Raw genomic sequence first — 16,572 nt, 5'->3', positions numbered from 1 at the left:
ATTTTGAATTTTTGTACCAAAAAATGCATAAGCGGCGCACGTGAGCCATTTTTCGTCAAATAAGACGGAAATGGCTAACAGAGTGCTTGCATTGAGAATTTTGAAAATTTTGTTGGGACACATTACAACTTTTTAAACATTGGAGGCAAAAGTGAAAAAAATGTTCAAACTTTGGGAGGTAAATTGTATTTTCCCTTTTTTATTTTTAATCTTGGATAGATTTATAATTTAGGTTAGATTATCACATACATTATTGGTGTTGATGTGTTTAAGTGGCTAGATAATTTTTAATCTTGGATAATTTTTTATTTTTTAGTTTTGCCTCCCAATTTTTTTTTTATTTTCAATTTGGCCCCCCATATTAATAATGCTAGGTCCACCATTGGGTTCATTATAAAAAAAGTTGTTAGAATTGTATAAAAGTTGTACAATAATTATTTCTCTTTTTATTATTAATGTTATTAAAAAAGTATATAAAAAACACATATTTTTATTAATATAATTAAAATACATATGCGAAAGATATGCTATTAAAAAAATTATCGTAAGAAACATATATATATTACACTTTGGTTCGGTAGAAATTGTTGTCCCGTGAGGAAAGCGTAATCCGATTAAGAGACCATTGAAGTGAGGGGAAAAAATATAAAAGAAAGCAGAGTCGAAGCCGCTTGTAGTTTTCCCCCAACAGAAAGAAGAGCAAAAGCACAGAGAGTGAGAGAGAGAGAGATGTCAGTAGCAGGACCGGGGCAGCTGAACGTGGAGGAATACCCATCTTGGGGGTCACGAAGCGTCGACTGCTTCGAGAAGTTGGAGCAGATCGGCGAAGGCACTTATGGGTCAGTCCTCTCCCACACATAATTCTCTTCTTATTTGTTTATTTACTTCTAGTTCTCTGCCTCGGGACAAAATCTTTTGCCTTTTTGTTTTTCTAGTAGGGTTCGTGGCTATCGCTAATTTTTTAATTTTTTTTTTGGGTGAGGTAGTTTTAGATTTTTTATTCGTGCTTTCGCGTTTATTGGTTTTTGAATTGAGATGCTGTATGTATCAGAAACTAAATATGGGTGACTGATTTGTTGGGGTTTATCATATTGTTTGAAGCAATCTTTATTGAGAAAAAAAATTGTGGGTTTGGCTTTCTTATGAAGAAGAATTTGTTGTTGTCGTCTTTGTTTTTGTTGTTTGTTTTCGCTGTTTCTTTCTTTTTATCGTTTATTGGGACAGGATGAGAAAAAGGAAAGGAAAAGAAAAATGCTTGAAATTCTACTCCTTTGCTTTTATCATACCGTTTCTTTTCTTTTAGCCCAAATAGCTTCCTTTTTGAATGTACTGAGGTTCTATTTGTTTCATTCGGTTGATTATGAATTTTTTATTTTCTAGTGACTCAATGAGGTTTGAACTATCGAAATGATTGCCAAATGGTGCTTGTGCTATCTCTCTTGATTCGAACCATTTATTGTAGCTTATCGTGTTTCACTATGTGAAAAGATGGGCTGAGGTTGTTGATTTTTATTTATATTCTCCTTCTAGTTTATCCTTAATGAATGTAACTAGAAGTTTTTGTCAAGACCTTTGCTTCCTTTCGTATTTTTCAAGTATATAATGACGATAATGTAAACTTAAAACACAACTAGGGTAAAATACCTTAGCACTTGATGCTTGGGGATTGTTATTAACATAATATTTATAGAGTTGTACAATGTGCTGTGTATATGGCATGGTATAAAGATACATGTTAAGTAAGGTAAGAATAATTCTATCCTAGTAAAGTATTGATGGCAATGTAGCTGTTAGAGTGTACATAAAGAACAGGGTGAGAGTTTATGGGAAGATATGCTAGCTGTAGGTTTGATATGGCGATGGAATCCGGATCTGTTCCTGTTGAGGAATGCTCCCTTGAATCACGGCTGTTTGCTCTAGGGTTGAGTCTGTACTGGCGGCTAGGGTTTGTATGCTGTTCGTCGGTGAGGTGGATGTGGTAGTGTCGGCGGAGGAGGAGCCGGATACTCGTGTATCCTTAACAGATAAATACTGTATAGGCAAGGAAAACTTGTGTGGTTTTGTGTTTCCGTGTTTTACAGTATGCAAGGGTTTTATGAACGTAAAAGTTTAGTAAATATAAAGTAGTTTAGATGGTGTCACATGTTTGGCGCACAACAATGACCACTCTGGCAACAATTGATTACATTACTTTTTGAGATTCTCTTTGGTTGTAAGTTGAAGAAGACATGAATAGAGTTAGAAACAATATATGACGATAACATATTTTTTTTTATGTGAAAAGGGATTGATGTTAAGTAAGAGCATTCACATCCGGCTCATTAAATTTATTATCTATTTTAGCTAAAAAATCACATTTCTCTATTTTAGCTACCAATTTTTTCAAAGCACCTACATCCGGTTCAATATTTTATCTATCTACTTTCATTATTCTATTTAAATATTCATTTTCAAGGATTTCTATAGTCATTCCTTAAAAAAGGCAAGCGTGCTCAAAAAAATTTGTTGAGTGAAAGGTGAGCACTGTTCACGCTCACCAAATGTTTCAGCAATTTGGTGTGCCGGTCTGCCGGATGCAGATTATTTTAGACCCATTTTAGCATTTTGGCTAGCCAGATGAGAGTGCTCTTTAGGAGTTGTGATGAGATACCATGAGTTGCATATTTGTGCTCATAAGAATTGAAGCCTTTATGTAATCTACCATAAAATGCAGCAGGGTCTATCTTTTTTTTTTTTTTTTTGATAAGTAAATGAAATTTTATAAAAAGCTTAAGGCGCCCCTCTAAGTACACTGGAAGTATACACAAGGAAACACCTAAGAAGACAAAGAAAAACGAACCAAAAAATCAGAGAAACTAATAGACACGGGTAACAAAAAAGCCTCCGTCCAAAGATACAACGTAAGAAAAAACGAAGCAACAATATCCTCCATGGAATTCTCCAAGTCTTCAAAACACCTAATATTTCTCTCATTCCAAACACACCAAAGAATGCAAATAGGCACCATCTTCCAAACTACAGCACTCCTTGACCTACCTATCTTTCTTGTAAGGCTATTATATAAGTTTCACATCTTTTTAAGTTTTTATATTATCTTTACGCATGGGGCGAAAATGCGGGTGGATAATAACCGCCCACATCTGCCATCTGCGCCTAACCGTTATGGCGCTATCTATATATGCGGATGCGGTTATCAAAACCCATTATCCACATATGTGGATACGGATAACGGTTTTAGGGTATGCAGATGCGGTTAATAACTGCATCAGCAGTCCCTTTATATATAATATATATAATATATATTTAATTAAATTCACTAAAACGAGGTTGTTTTGAATTTGGTAAGTTTAGAACCTTTAGGTTATGTTATGTTTTTTTTCCCTATATTCTCAAAGTCATACCTCACTACATTTAGTTTTTTTTTTTTTTTTTTGGGTAATCCAAATTCTAATTACTCTTTGAGACAATGACCTTTATAGTTGATAATCGTGAATTACTTAACAAGTGAATTCTTAATTTATTTAAGCTGGCAAGGGGACCCTTTGTCTCCTCTTTTGTTTGTATTTGTTATGGAGGCGCTGAGTCGCATGTTTACTGCGGCAGTGAGTGGGGGTGTGTTGGATGGTTTCAGAGTGGGTGGTGCTTCTTTTTCCCATCTTTTGTTCGCTGATGATACATTGATTTTCTGTGATGCTAGCTCCGCCAAGATTCGGGCTTTGCGAGTTCTCTTGCTCTTATTCGAGGCTGTGTCGGGGCTTAAGGTTAATTTGGCAAAATCCAGCATTATTCCAGTGGGAAATGTCGATAATGTGGGTAGGTTAGCCGACATTTTAGAGTGTGAAGTTGCTTATTTGCCTGTGAAGTATTTGGGTCTTCCATTGGGGGCTCCTTACAAGTCTACTCGTATTTGGGATGGTGTTATTGAGAAGGTTGAAAGACGGTTGGCTAGTTGGAAAAGGTTATACCTTTCTAAGGGAGGGCGAGTGACCCTTATCAAGAGTACGCTTTCCAACTTACCTACGTACTATATGTCTCTGTTCCCTATTCCGGTGAGTGTTGCTTCTCGCATTGAGAAGTTGCAGCGCGATTTTCTGTGGGGTGGCATGGGTGAAGATTTTAAGTACCATTTGGTGAGTTGGGAGAAGGTTTGTACTCCAATTTCGTACGGGGGGCTTGGCATTAGGAAGCTGGTTCAGTTTAATCGCGCATTGTTAGGTAAATGGTTATGGCGATATGGTATGGAAAGGGATGCTTGGTGGAGAGTCGCGGTGGACTCCAAGTATGGAAGTTTGTGGGGTGGGTGGTGCTCCAGAGAGGTTGCTGGGGCGTTTGGAGTAGGGTTGTGGAAGTTTATAAGGAAAGGTTGGGAGAACTTCTCCAAACTCCTTAGATTTGAGGTGGGGGATGGGAGTAGGATCAGATTTTGGCATGACTTGTGGTGTGGAGATTCGATTCTGAAAGAAGTGTTCCCTGATCTCTTTGGCATTGCTCGGGTGAAGGATGCGTCAGTGGCGGATAATTTGGAGAATTTGGGCGGGTCCGTTCAATGGAACGTGAGTTTTTTTAGAGAGGCTCATGATTGGGAAGTAGATGTTTTTGCCTCTTTCTTCCAGTGGCTGGGCTCTACCAAGGTAAATATGGAGAGGGCAGATTGTCTTATATGGGTCCCATCCAAGAAAGGTGTGTTCAGGGTGAAGTCATTTTTTGGTTCTATGATGTGTGCTGGAGGTACTCGGTTCCCATGGAAGTGTGTGTGGCGGTCTCAGGCTCCCCCGAGGGCAGCTTTCTTCACTTGGTCTGCAGCTCTAGGCAGAATTTTGACCTTGGACAATCTTAGGAAGAGGAACTTAATTATTGTGAATAGATGCTGTCTTTGCAAGCGGGATGGGGAATCAGTGGACCATATTCTTCTGCATTGCGATCTGGCCTCAGCTCTATGGAACAACATTTTTTCACGCTTTGGTATCGCGTGGGTCATGCCTAGAAGTGTGCTTGACTTAGTGGCTTGTTGGTGGAAGTCGGGGAGATCTGGGAGTGCTACTTCTTGGAAGATGGTGCCTATTTGCCTTTTTTGGTGTATTTGGAGAGAAAGAAATCTTAGGTGTTTTGAGAATTTAGAAAGCTCCCTAGAGGAGGTGTTAGAGTTGTTTCTCCATACTTTGTATGTTTGGTCGATGGCTTATTTGTACCCTCTATCTATCAGCTTTGCTGAATTCCTCACTTCTTTTTCGCTTTCTAGTTAGGTGTTTCCTGTTGTATACTTCTAGTGTACGTAGGGGCGCCTTACGCTTTCAATAAAACTATCATTACTTATCAAAAAAAAATTTATTTAAGCTTGCATATGGTAATAACCGCATTTATTTAATATTGCATATAGATTTAGATAGTAATCCAAAACGCCTATTACCTCATATGCGGATAGCGGATAATAACTGCATTAACCGCGCAGATGCAGGTAGTAATTGCATGATGTGGATGTGGATGTGGATATTGATAATAACCGCATCCGCATTTTAATCCCTATTTACGCACTAGTGGATGACATTTCTTAAGCCTTATATGGATTTTGCTGAACTATAAATTAATTCAGTTATTTAGATTGTTTGCTGGCTGATTTTTTTTTTTTTTTTTTTCCTGTGGTTATTTGTGCTTTTGCAGTCAAGTTTATATGGCTAGAGAAATCAGAACTGGAGAAATTGTTGCTTTGAAAAAGATACGCATGGACAATGAAAAAGAAGGGGTAATTTTTCTTTTCATTTACTATGTGTTCTTATTTATGGCGGATTAAAGCAGTCATTACCAAACAACATATGGGTTTGTGCGCACTGATGCATATAAATTTACTTTTCTTTTGAATAACTTGTCTGGCATGTTTTCTTTATTTATGCAGTTTCCTATAACAGCCATTCGGGAAATTAAAATTCTGAAGAAGCTTCATCATGAAAATGTTATTAAGCTGAAAGAGATCGTGACATCTCCAGGTACTTTTTTTTTCCTTGATTTGAAGACATCCATCTTCTATAGATGGTTAACAACAATATTGAATTATTTTGCTCATACCTTCTGTATTTTGTTGTTGTTTGTAAGGTCCTGAGACAGACGAGCAAGGAAATCAAGGTGAGAGCTGTTGTATGCTTTCAAGATTAGTTGGTTCCATTTGTTATTTTTGCTTGCCTGTTATCCCTGTTGTTTCCCTATGGTTGTACGTGAGGTTTTAAAGTGTCCTGGTACCTAAATTCATGAGTTATATGTTTTGGGAACTACAGATGGTAATAAGTTTAAGGGAGGCATCTACATGGTTTTTGAGTACATGGACCATGACTTGACTGGCCTTGCTGATCGTCCTGGGCTGAGATTTACGGTTCCCCAGATCAAGGTATTGTGCGTTTGAAAATTGTAGGGGTGTTTTTATGTTTTGTGATCAAACATCAATGCCTAACAATTTATTGATTTTTTTTATTATAAAAAAAATCAGTGTTATATGAAGCAGTTATTGACTGGGCTTCATTACTGTCATGTTAATCAAGTGCTTCATCGGGACATCAAAGGTGATTCTTTATGTGTTATTATTTAAGAAATAAGGTTTTATTGGAACTTGTTGTTAATGTTTTGTGATTGGCTTTAAGTTTGAGTAATTCCTTTCTTGCAGGTTCTAATCTTTTGATAGATAATGAGGGAAATTTGAAGCTAGCAGACTTTGGTCTTGCACGATCATTTTCTACTGACCACACTGGGAATCTTACAAATCGTGTTATTACTTTGTGGTACAGGTAAATGTTTACTTCACTTGGTGCATGATAGATTATATTTTAATCAATGGCTGTGATTCTCCCTGCACCGAGCCTTTGATCTTTTCAAGAATATCCCCATTTCCATTTAGTGGATTCAGATTGGCATGATTTGGACAGGCCACCAGAGTTGCTACTAGGAGCCACGAAGTATGGCCCAGCTGTTGACATGTGGTCCGTTGGTTGTATCTTTGCTGAGCTTTTGAATGGAAAACCAATCTTACCTGGGAAAAATGAGGTTAGATATGTTCGCTGGTTTTTTTGGTGTGATAATTACTACGAGAATGATGCTGCATAAGCAGGTTCGTTCTGGTTTTGTGTGTGGTGGTGGTGTAAAATGGTAGTGAATATGGCTGCTTTGGAATTCAGTTTTTGAATGCCACAACCTGCTCTTTTTTTTTTCAATTGGAATTTAGTTTATTTTTCCTTTTTTCTTGATTAGTGTATTCTTGAAGGGAGGGAGGGAGGGGTTATTAGGTTTTGCTTTTAACTGCTATCATCCATATCCCTCCCAGAGGAACTTTAATAATTCATGGATGGCCCTTTATGTTTAGAATTTTTTAGGTGTAGCAATGTTGGACATATTTAGGCGGCTATTGGTGAAGTGGTAACGAAAATGGTTAGGTTATTAGGGAGGGAGGAACTTTAATAATTCATGGATGGCCCTTTATGTTTAGAATTTTTTATTTCCTATGGGGTGGTGTTGGTGATGAATTCAAAATTCATTTGGTTAATTGGCGTACGATTTTCTCTTCAAAAGCTTCGGGAGGGTTGGGAGTGAGAAGTTTGGTTAGATTCAACAAAGCATTGATGGGTAAATGGTTATGGAGATTCGCTATGGAGAGAGATGCTTTTTGGAGAAAGGTGGTGGAGGTCAAATATGGTAGTTCGAGGGGTGGTTGGTGTTCTAAGGAGGTTGGGGGTTCTTATGGGTTTGGTGTGTGGAAAAGCATTAGGAGGGGATGGGATGACTTCGCTGCGCATGTGAAATATGAGATTGGGGATGGCTCGAAAGTCTTGTTTTGGCATGATGTTTGGTGTGGGGATATTCCTTTGAAGATCCTCTTTCCTGAGTTGTTTCTTATTGCTACAAGAAAGGATGCTTGGGTGGAGGATATTATGCAGAGACAAAATGGCACCATCTCATGGAATATTTTGTTTGCTCGTCCGGTTCATGATTGGGAGGTCGATGCGGTTAGTAGGTTCTTTGGGATTTTGTACAACTTCAAAGTTAGTAGCGAGGGAGAGGATAAGTTGTATTGGGTGCCAGCTCGTAAGAAATCCTTTGAGGTAAAGTCCTATTATCATTTGTTGTCGAGTCATTCTCAGTTCTCCTTCCCATGGAAAAGTATTTGGAAAGTTAATGTTCCCCCGAGAGTGGCTTTCTTTGTTTGGACGGCAACTCTAGGGAAATCTTTAACTCTGGATAATCTTCGTAAGAGAAACTTTATCGTAATGGATTGGTGCTATATGTGTAAATCCGCTGGAGAATCCATCGATCATTTATTTCTGCATTGTATGATGGCTTCTGAATTATGGAGGGTTCTCTTGCAACTGTTTGGGGTGGAATGGGTAATGCCGAAGTCGGTGAAAGATATGTTGGGGAGTTGGAGGGGCCAGAAGGGTAATCGGACCTCGTTACAGATTTGGCGCATGGCTCCGCTGTGTTTGATGTGGTGCATCTGGAGGGAACGGAATGCTCGCTGCTTTGAAGATTGTGAGACGGGTTTGTCAAATTTGAAGAGAAAGATGTTGCAATTGTTGTATATGTGGAGGGATAGAATTAAGACTATACATGATTGTTCCTATTTTGATTTCTTAGACAATTGTTCTCTTTCCCCTGTTCCTTAGGGGTTCCTTGTATACATCCTGTGTACTTTGGGTTGCGCCCCTTTGCGCCTTTTCAATAAATTTTACTTATCAAAAAAAAATGTTTAGAATTTTTTAGGTGTAGCAATGTTGGACATATTTAGGCGGCTATTGGTGAAGTGGTAACGAAAATGGTTAGGTTATTAGGGAGGGAGGAACTTTAATAATTCATGGATGGCCCTTTATATTTAGAATTTTTTAGGTGTAGCAATGTTGGACATATTTAGGCGGCTGTTGGTGAAGTGGTAACGAAAATGGTAAGTTTGGGCGAATTTTCCATATGGAAATATAGAGTTGAAGCACATGATTTATATGTAAAAGTGTAATTGCTGTATTTTTTTCTGTCAAAAGAGTGTCCACTCCTTAAAAATAGATTCTAGACAACTGATATTTTTTCATTTCTTTTCATTTTCCTAATCACGCTTAGCTTGAAGGCTTTGAGTTTTCTATCTTGCTTTGGTGGATTCCTGGATGGTAGCATACTTTCCGAAATGGCATGCTTTTTTAGCATAAGGGTTTCAACTGCATGCTTATTTTGGATAGTTACTGTCAAAATTGGACTGCTCTACAATAGTATTGTTGAAATTGATCTACCAAGTGAGAGCCACTGTTTACATTCTTCAGAATTTTGACACAGCTTGTGAAAAGTATATTACCATAGCTTGGGTGTGGGCAGCTTGTTATAGTGGTTTTTGACCCAAATATCACATATTTAAAGAACTGTGAATTAGAAGACAGTACAATATTGGGAAAGGGAGGTTTTTTCTTTTTGGTAAGTAGAACGAGGAAGGTTGTCTCAAGGAATAAAGTATGTGTTCTGTGGAAACACACAGCTTTTGAAATTCCAAAAAGAAATTTTATGAAGAACTTTGTTATGAAGGAGTTTGAAAACTATTTGAACGGCATGCTTCAACCAAGCTCTAGATTAGGGAAGTCGCTATGACGCTATATGCATGAGAAAGAGGCTTTGTGGAGGGTGGTAGTGGATCTTAAATATGGTAGCTTGTGGGGTGGGTGGTGTTCTAATGATGTTCATGGGTCGTATGAGGTGGGTATATGGAAAAACATCAGGAGGGGTTGGGTGATGCCTCCAAGATTAGATTTTGGCATGACGTGGTGTGGGTATCAAACCCTTAAGGTAGTTTTTTCCGGAGTTATTTAGAATTGCTCAATTTAAAGACACTTTTGTGGCTGATCATTTGGAGTTGTTAGTGATGTATTAGTAGAATGTTAATTTTATCCTAGTGGTGCATGATTGGGAGGCGGATTTATTTACCTCGTTCTTTAATCTGTTGGACTCCTTAAGATTGAGACAAGGGGTGAAGACAAGCTTTGTGGGTCCCTTCCAAGAAAGGGCCGTTTGATGTCAAATCGTTCTACAATGTCCTAATTCCCCACAATAGTACTCCTTTCCCTTGGAGAAGTATTTGGGAATAAGGTTGTTTTGAGAGGCGTTCTTTGCTTGGATGATAGCGTTGGAGAAGATCCTCACTACGGATAACTTAAGGAAGCAACATATCATGGTGGTAGATTGGTGTTGCATTTGCAAGAAGAGTAGGAAATCCGTTGATCATCTCTTTACTCCATTGTGAGACTGCTTGTACAATGGATAATACTATTTTCAGCCTCTTTGGGTTAGATTGAGTCGTACCTAGAAGAGTCGTAGACCTCTTCACTTGTTAGAGAGTGCAGTTTGACAGTTTTCATTGTGCAACTGTGTGGAAATGGTTTGAGCCTGCTTAATGTGGTGTATTTGGAGAGAAAGAAATAAATCGCAGTTTTGAAGACTTTGAGAGGACGGTGGTGGAATTAAAGGTGTTCTTTCTCGATACCCTCTACCTGGACGAATGCCATTGATTACTTCCATTTTTTCTAGCTTTCATGATTTTCTAGATATTTTTTCTTTTTCTGGTTAGGCGTTTGAATTCGTCCTATGTAGTTGGGTTGTTAAATGAACTTCATTTACTTGTCAAAAAAATAAGAGTAGCTTTGCCTTTGTGGTGTCTAGTGTCATAATATTTTTCGCACAGCTGGTCCAAGCCTGGACAAAGGGGCAAGGGTTACATAACGTGAGAAGCCAAGTACTCAATTTTCGGTTGACAATGACTTGATTATAACTAAGCTTGAAATTTTTGGTTTTGAAACTGGAGAGTAGCAAAGTACTGAAAATTTTGAGAAACCTTCAGGAAATCATTGACCTTAGATGAGATTAAATGATTGTGCATACTATTGCACATCTCTATCAAAATATCTGAATGATGATAACTTTGATCTGAAATAAACTTCTTTTGATGTTACATATTGAAGATAATCTCTTCACTTTTATTGTAGCCTGAGCAATTGAACAAGATATTTGAACTTTGTGGATCGCCTGATGAGATCAACTGGCCTGGTGTTTCAAAGATGCCTTGGTATAATAATTTCAAGCCATCAAGGCCCATGAAGAGACGTATCAGAGAGGTTTTTAGACAGTAAGTAAACAAAGATATATTTTTTCCATAATCATGGAAAAGATTAGACAGCTACAACATACTTGAGTACTTATTTACTAAGTCTAATTTATGTAATTTACTTGATTTGCAGTTTTGACCGTCATGCTCTAGATTTGCTGGACAGCATGTTAACTCTTAATCCAGAAAAGGTACTAATGAACATCTAGATTTGTTTCTTTCCTGATTACAACAGATCCTTGCCTCATTATGGTTACCAATTAGGTTTTTACCATGTATTGGGGTTGCGCCCCTCTCCACTTTTCAATGATATGAATTACTTATAAAAAAAAAGTATTCAATTTTCAATATAGTTGTCATTTGCTTCAAATTCTCATTTTGGAACTTGAATCCTTTCTGTACTATGGATTTGTACTTGATTCACTATCTGAAGCTTTGAATTTGTTGTAACATATAAGGTTAGACTGCCTTTGTAGCAAGGTGGAACAAGCTTGCTGGTGGTGGGTTCAAGTCCCATTGGGTGCGTGTAACTTACCAATCCAAAAAAAAAACATATATGGTTTTAGACTGCTTCAACACATCATAAGGACTGTGTCAATCAAAAGCTATGGGAACATTACCAACTGAAAATCAAGCTGTTGGCCACTTCATTTCTTCTTTAGGGCTAGCTCACAAGAACTAGACCTACCAGTCGTTCTTTGTATTTGATTCAGGGGTTGAACATGCTTGCCACCATTGTTTCTAGCCTCACTCGCAATGACTAGGTAGTATAGCAAATTTAGAGATTGAATTGTTATTTAAACAAAAGTAGAATCAAAGGATCTGTGCCATTGTTTTTTTTATATGTTGGCTGGATAGGTGATGCTAAAAGAAGAAAACAAAAGTGCAAAACAATATACACATGGTAATAACCCCCCCATCACCCTCTAAAGGTGAAGCATACAACAAAAAGACAGAAAATTATGAATCATAGACTAGAGTAAAAATCTCAGTACCAATAGCCGAGTCACTATTGTTCATTTTCACCCAAAGTTCGCTTCCTTGTTATCCCTCTATTCACCCAAAGGAAGCGACCTTTCTAACGTCCTAAACAATGTTCTGCATCATCTCACTATTACTTTTGTTGTCCTTGTAAGCTTCCCCTGCATTTCCTTTTCTATTACTAATCTCTTGTTTATGTAGAGAATATCTGCCCAGGATGCACTAGTTGCAGAGTATTTCTGGAATGATCCTTTACCTTGCGATCCCAAGAGGTATGATTCCCTGCTTCAAATTTTTGTACCCCCTCATAGGAGTTCTAAGGTTAATTTGCACATTTCATTCAAATAAAGAAAAATGGAGGTAACATCTCCCCGAAGGTAAATACCCATTTGTGGTGTACCAGTTTTTGCAAACAACTTCCAGTTATCTTTTCTCATGCTTACATAGACATGTCCCTTTCTGCTTGAACTCCCTTAAAAATTTGGATATTCTAACTGATTTCTGCTTATCAAACACACGTAGGTTCTCTTAGTTTTATAATATGTTGAAACCATGCTTTCTTTGGATCATGTAGCCTGCCCAAGTATGAATCATCACACGAGTTCCAGACAAAGAAAAAAAGGCAGCAGCAACGACAAAATGAAGAAACAGCAAAGAGGCAGAAACTGCAACACCCTCAGCAGCATACCCGTCTGCCTCCCATTCAACATAGTGGGCAAGCTCATACTACTCATTGGCATGGGCCTAATCATCCTGTAAACAATACGCAGCCTCCGGTGTCTGCTGGACCTAGTCATCACCAATACGGAAGGCCTCGCGGTCCTCCTGGAGGTCCGAATAGGTACCCTGCAAGTGCAAACCAGAGTGGGGGGTATAACCAAAATCGTGGGGCCCAAGTCGGAACCTACAGTGGTGGGCCATATCCACCGCAAGGGCGGGGAGGACCACCATATGCTGGGAGTGGTATGCCTGCTCCAGGTCAAAGAGGAGCTACTAGTGGTTATGGAGTTGGCCCTCCAAGTTACTCCCAAAGTGGTCAGTTTGGCGGCTCCGCCGGTGGTAGAGCTCCAAACCCTTTGGGCGGTAATCGAAATCAACAGTATGGTTGGCAGCAATGATAATTGAGAACCAATACTTTGATTGAATAATTATGATGTGGAAGAGAAACAGAGAAATGGGAGTGAATATGGCCTCGGCTTATAATGTAATTGGAATTATGCAAATCAGACCCCTTGGAAACGGTGTCTACACGTTTCAGTCATTATTTCCCAGGCTTAAATGCTGTATACACTATTTTTCTAGGGAGCTTTTTCTGTGCCCTTGTTTCATTTATGGCATGAAGTTGTAATGCCTGTGAGAGAAGTTGAAAATTAAATTTGTACGACTTCATTGCTCAATTAGTGTTTCTCATATTCTGCCATTGGGCTTTCCCACGTGTAATCTATGGTTTCTCTATTTCTTTGACCTTCAATTATGGATCTTTTTCTTTATAATATAGTCAACTTGCAGTTTTCTGCAAAACTTATATTCTTGAAAGAAAAAAAAGGTGAAGCAATCTATATCATGCACAGGTATGTTTTTGCATATGATCCATACTGGATTGTTCTAGGATGGGATATGGGGGATAAATTTGCCCCATTTGTTACACCATAAGGGAGGTACATTCTCAAGCAAGAAATGGGTGACTATACAACGCATATGTTTAGGGGTGAAAATGTGGATGTTATCACTTTTAGGTATTCGTATTCGCATAATGCGATTATTATCCGCATCTGCATGGTTATTAAATGTGATTATTATCTATTACCTGCACATGAGGTAATGAGCATTTTAAACCTTGAAATTGTAATTCCTATCTTTAGTAAATGCAAAAAGGCATTATTCATAGTTGAATGCTATTATTCATATCACACTTACTAATCATTGTCATGAAATTGCTATCTCATGAAATGGGGAGGAAACCAACTTTTGAAGAAATTATTTTTGGAAGGGTAGCATTTCTCTTATATAACATACATGATAGAAATATATGGACAGTGATATTATTACCTTTGGTAAGCATCGGTGATTGTGACCTGCCAACTTGGAGTATTTCTGAGAAGGGTGTTTTCAACTGTGAGGATACTTGGGAAGTGATTAGACGTAGACATAGACAAGTTCAGTGGTGGAAGCTCATTTGGTTTTCGTTGGCAATCCCTAGACAAGCTTTCTTTATGTGGTTGGCAGTACGCGATAGCCTCACCACTGGGGAGAGTTTGCTAAAGTGGGTTTTTGAAGGTAATGCTCTCTGTGGAATTTTTTTTTTTTTTTGGTAGAAGTTGCATTGAAGGTAGGAATCACTTATATTTTGAGTGTGGTTTCTCTAAACGAGTCCGGTTGGAAAATTTTGAGAAGTGTTTAATTGGTGATCCCCCGACTCAGTGGGAAGATATTGTTGATAGAGGAGTGAAAGTTTGGAAATGTAGGGGTTTGAAAGCTGTGCTGTTCAGATTGTGTTTGAGTGCTACTGTGTACAATTTATGGCAGGAGAGAAATAATATTAGACATGGCAGTCATTTGCAAACACAGAGGAGAAACTAATTCAAAAAATCAATTGGGAAGTTCGGATGAGAATGAGGATCTTGTCTACAGGACAATTCCTGCGCAGTAAAGAAAATGAGGCTCTATTGGGTTCTGTCGGACAAATTGTTTGGAGGGTGATGCAGTCTCTCTGTTCTGGATTGTAGATGCAGAGGACTGTTTGTAGCAGCAATTTCATGCTCTGTTTCAGTTGCAGATTTTTGCAGTAGCAGTTGCAGTGTTTGCTGCATGCAATGTTCTGGTTTTGTTTTGTTTTCTGCAATTGTTTGGTTTAGTAGGTGTATATGTTTTTTTTCTTGTTTTCGTAGATATTGTGTAGTAGTTTGTTTATAGGGGGTTGTTGATAGTTCCTGGAGTTTCTAGGGGTATTCTTTGTTTGGTTTAATGGAATTCTCATTCATCCAAAAAAGCAAAAAGAAATATCTATGCAACAAAACAAAATTTTAATTATGAAGTGAAATGGAGACGATCCTATTGTCTATTTCAAATCATATACAATCTCGTTCGAACGAAATGCTTCAGATTCATAAGTTTTAAAGTTTTAAACTATAAAATCCTAACGTTCTTTTGATCAAGAGTAATGTTACACATCATCCCCTTGCCCTCTCAAATTTATTGTGGCTCTTAAAATCACCATTGAATTTATGATAGATCATTATTGAATTTTGATCCAATGGTGATTTTAAGAGCCACATCAATTTTGGGAGGATGAAAGGTGGACAAGAAGAAGATGTGTAGCATTACTCATTGATCAAATGCTTACGAGCCTCAACGTGGTTAATCAATTTACTGTATTTACACCATAGCTTATCTTTATTTTTTATTATTTATTCCTAATTTCTATTTTTTGTAGTATTTTCTTACATGGGTTGCTACATATATGGCACTTATTGGGAAGGTTTAAGTTCTAGAGACGGTCTAAAGTCGCTTTCATGTAGTGGTTGTGGTTGGTCTACGCGTTGTAATTCTCATTTAATCCGCTGTCTTTTATAGAAGGAAAAAAAATGCTTGGTCTTTAAGCTCTCATCTTTTATCAAATTAATTAAGGTTTAAAACTTATTAAATCACTCCTTAATGTTCGCAATGTTATCAAATGAGTCCCTCTATACCACCTCATGTTAACTTTTAATGGTGATGAGTGACATGTGACCATCAGACCACTTCATGTTAAATAAAAAATAAATATGTTTTCAAGTAATCTAGTCAACCAACTCACATTAGACATACACCAAATTGAATGCACCGTGCGGCCACCCCCTCCTACAATAGATGAGGGTAGCCACACCCACAACAAAGGAGTGGTGGCATGCCCACCTCTTTCACATCGGAGGTTTTTTAAAAATACTCATCATCGTTAAAGAATTACCGGAAATAAGAGTTATTTGATAATGATGCGAACCTTAAGAAAATATTTGATAAATTATAAACCTTAAGAAATTGATTTGATAAAAGTCGAAACTTGAAGAACCGCTTAAACATTTTTCCCTTCATAAAATATAGGAAAAATGAAATTCTTTCAGAGAATATAGAGGAAATTAATTATAAATCTAGAATTGATACGCTATACATATCTCACTTCAAAGGTGAAAGTGATTCTTCACAGTTTTGATCCGGTTATTCATGGTTGATGATAAGTTTTGGAACCTATAACTTGGTTAACAACTTAACAGGTGAGGTTCAAACGTCTCCTCCACAAGGATGTAAATTTTCAGAAGTTATTTAATCCAATTTAGTCGTTCTTATCCAATAAAGGGTGAAAAAAATAGAAGTAAAAAAATATATATATATTAAAAAAATTGAACAAAAGTATCTGCTTGATAAATAAATAAAATATGAATAATAGAAGTATCTATATGATAACAGAGAGAAATTCATAGAGATAGCGATCCGAAAGCACATGAGGC

At 37.6% G+C, this 16,572-nt stretch overlaps 1 protein-coding gene across 1 annotated transcript; it reads left to right on the top strand.

The window, feature by feature from the left end:
• Window positions 1-584: 584 nt before the first annotated feature.
• LOC133857002 (cyclin-dependent kinase C-1-like) lies at window positions 585-13,559 on the top strand. Its single transcript, XM_062292090.1, has 12 exons — window positions 585-839; window positions 5,659-5,740; window positions 5,891-5,981; window positions 6,088-6,117; window positions 6,267-6,376; window positions 6,476-6,548; window positions 6,650-6,770; window positions 6,909-7,026; window positions 10,989-11,128; window positions 11,241-11,298; window positions 12,290-12,360; window positions 12,663-13,559. The coding sequence occupies exons 1-12, from the start codon at window positions 730-732 to the stop codon at window positions 13,204-13,206; spliced, it is 1,548 nt and encodes a 515-aa protein (XP_062148074.1). The 5' UTR covers window positions 585-729; the 3' UTR covers window positions 13,207-13,559.
• The last annotated feature ends 3,013 nt before the right edge of the window (window positions 13,560-16,572 follow it).

Source organism: Alnus glutinosa, chromosome 14, assembly GCF_958979055.1.
Source record: "Alnus glutinosa chromosome 14, dhAlnGlut1.1, whole genome shotgun sequence".
In the NCBI taxonomy this organism is placed as follows: domain Eukaryota; kingdom Viridiplantae; phylum Streptophyta; class Magnoliopsida; order Fagales; family Betulaceae; genus Alnus; species Alnus glutinosa.
Note: the sequence above shows the minus strand (reverse complement) of the source record. Positions and strands in the feature narration are given on the sequence as shown.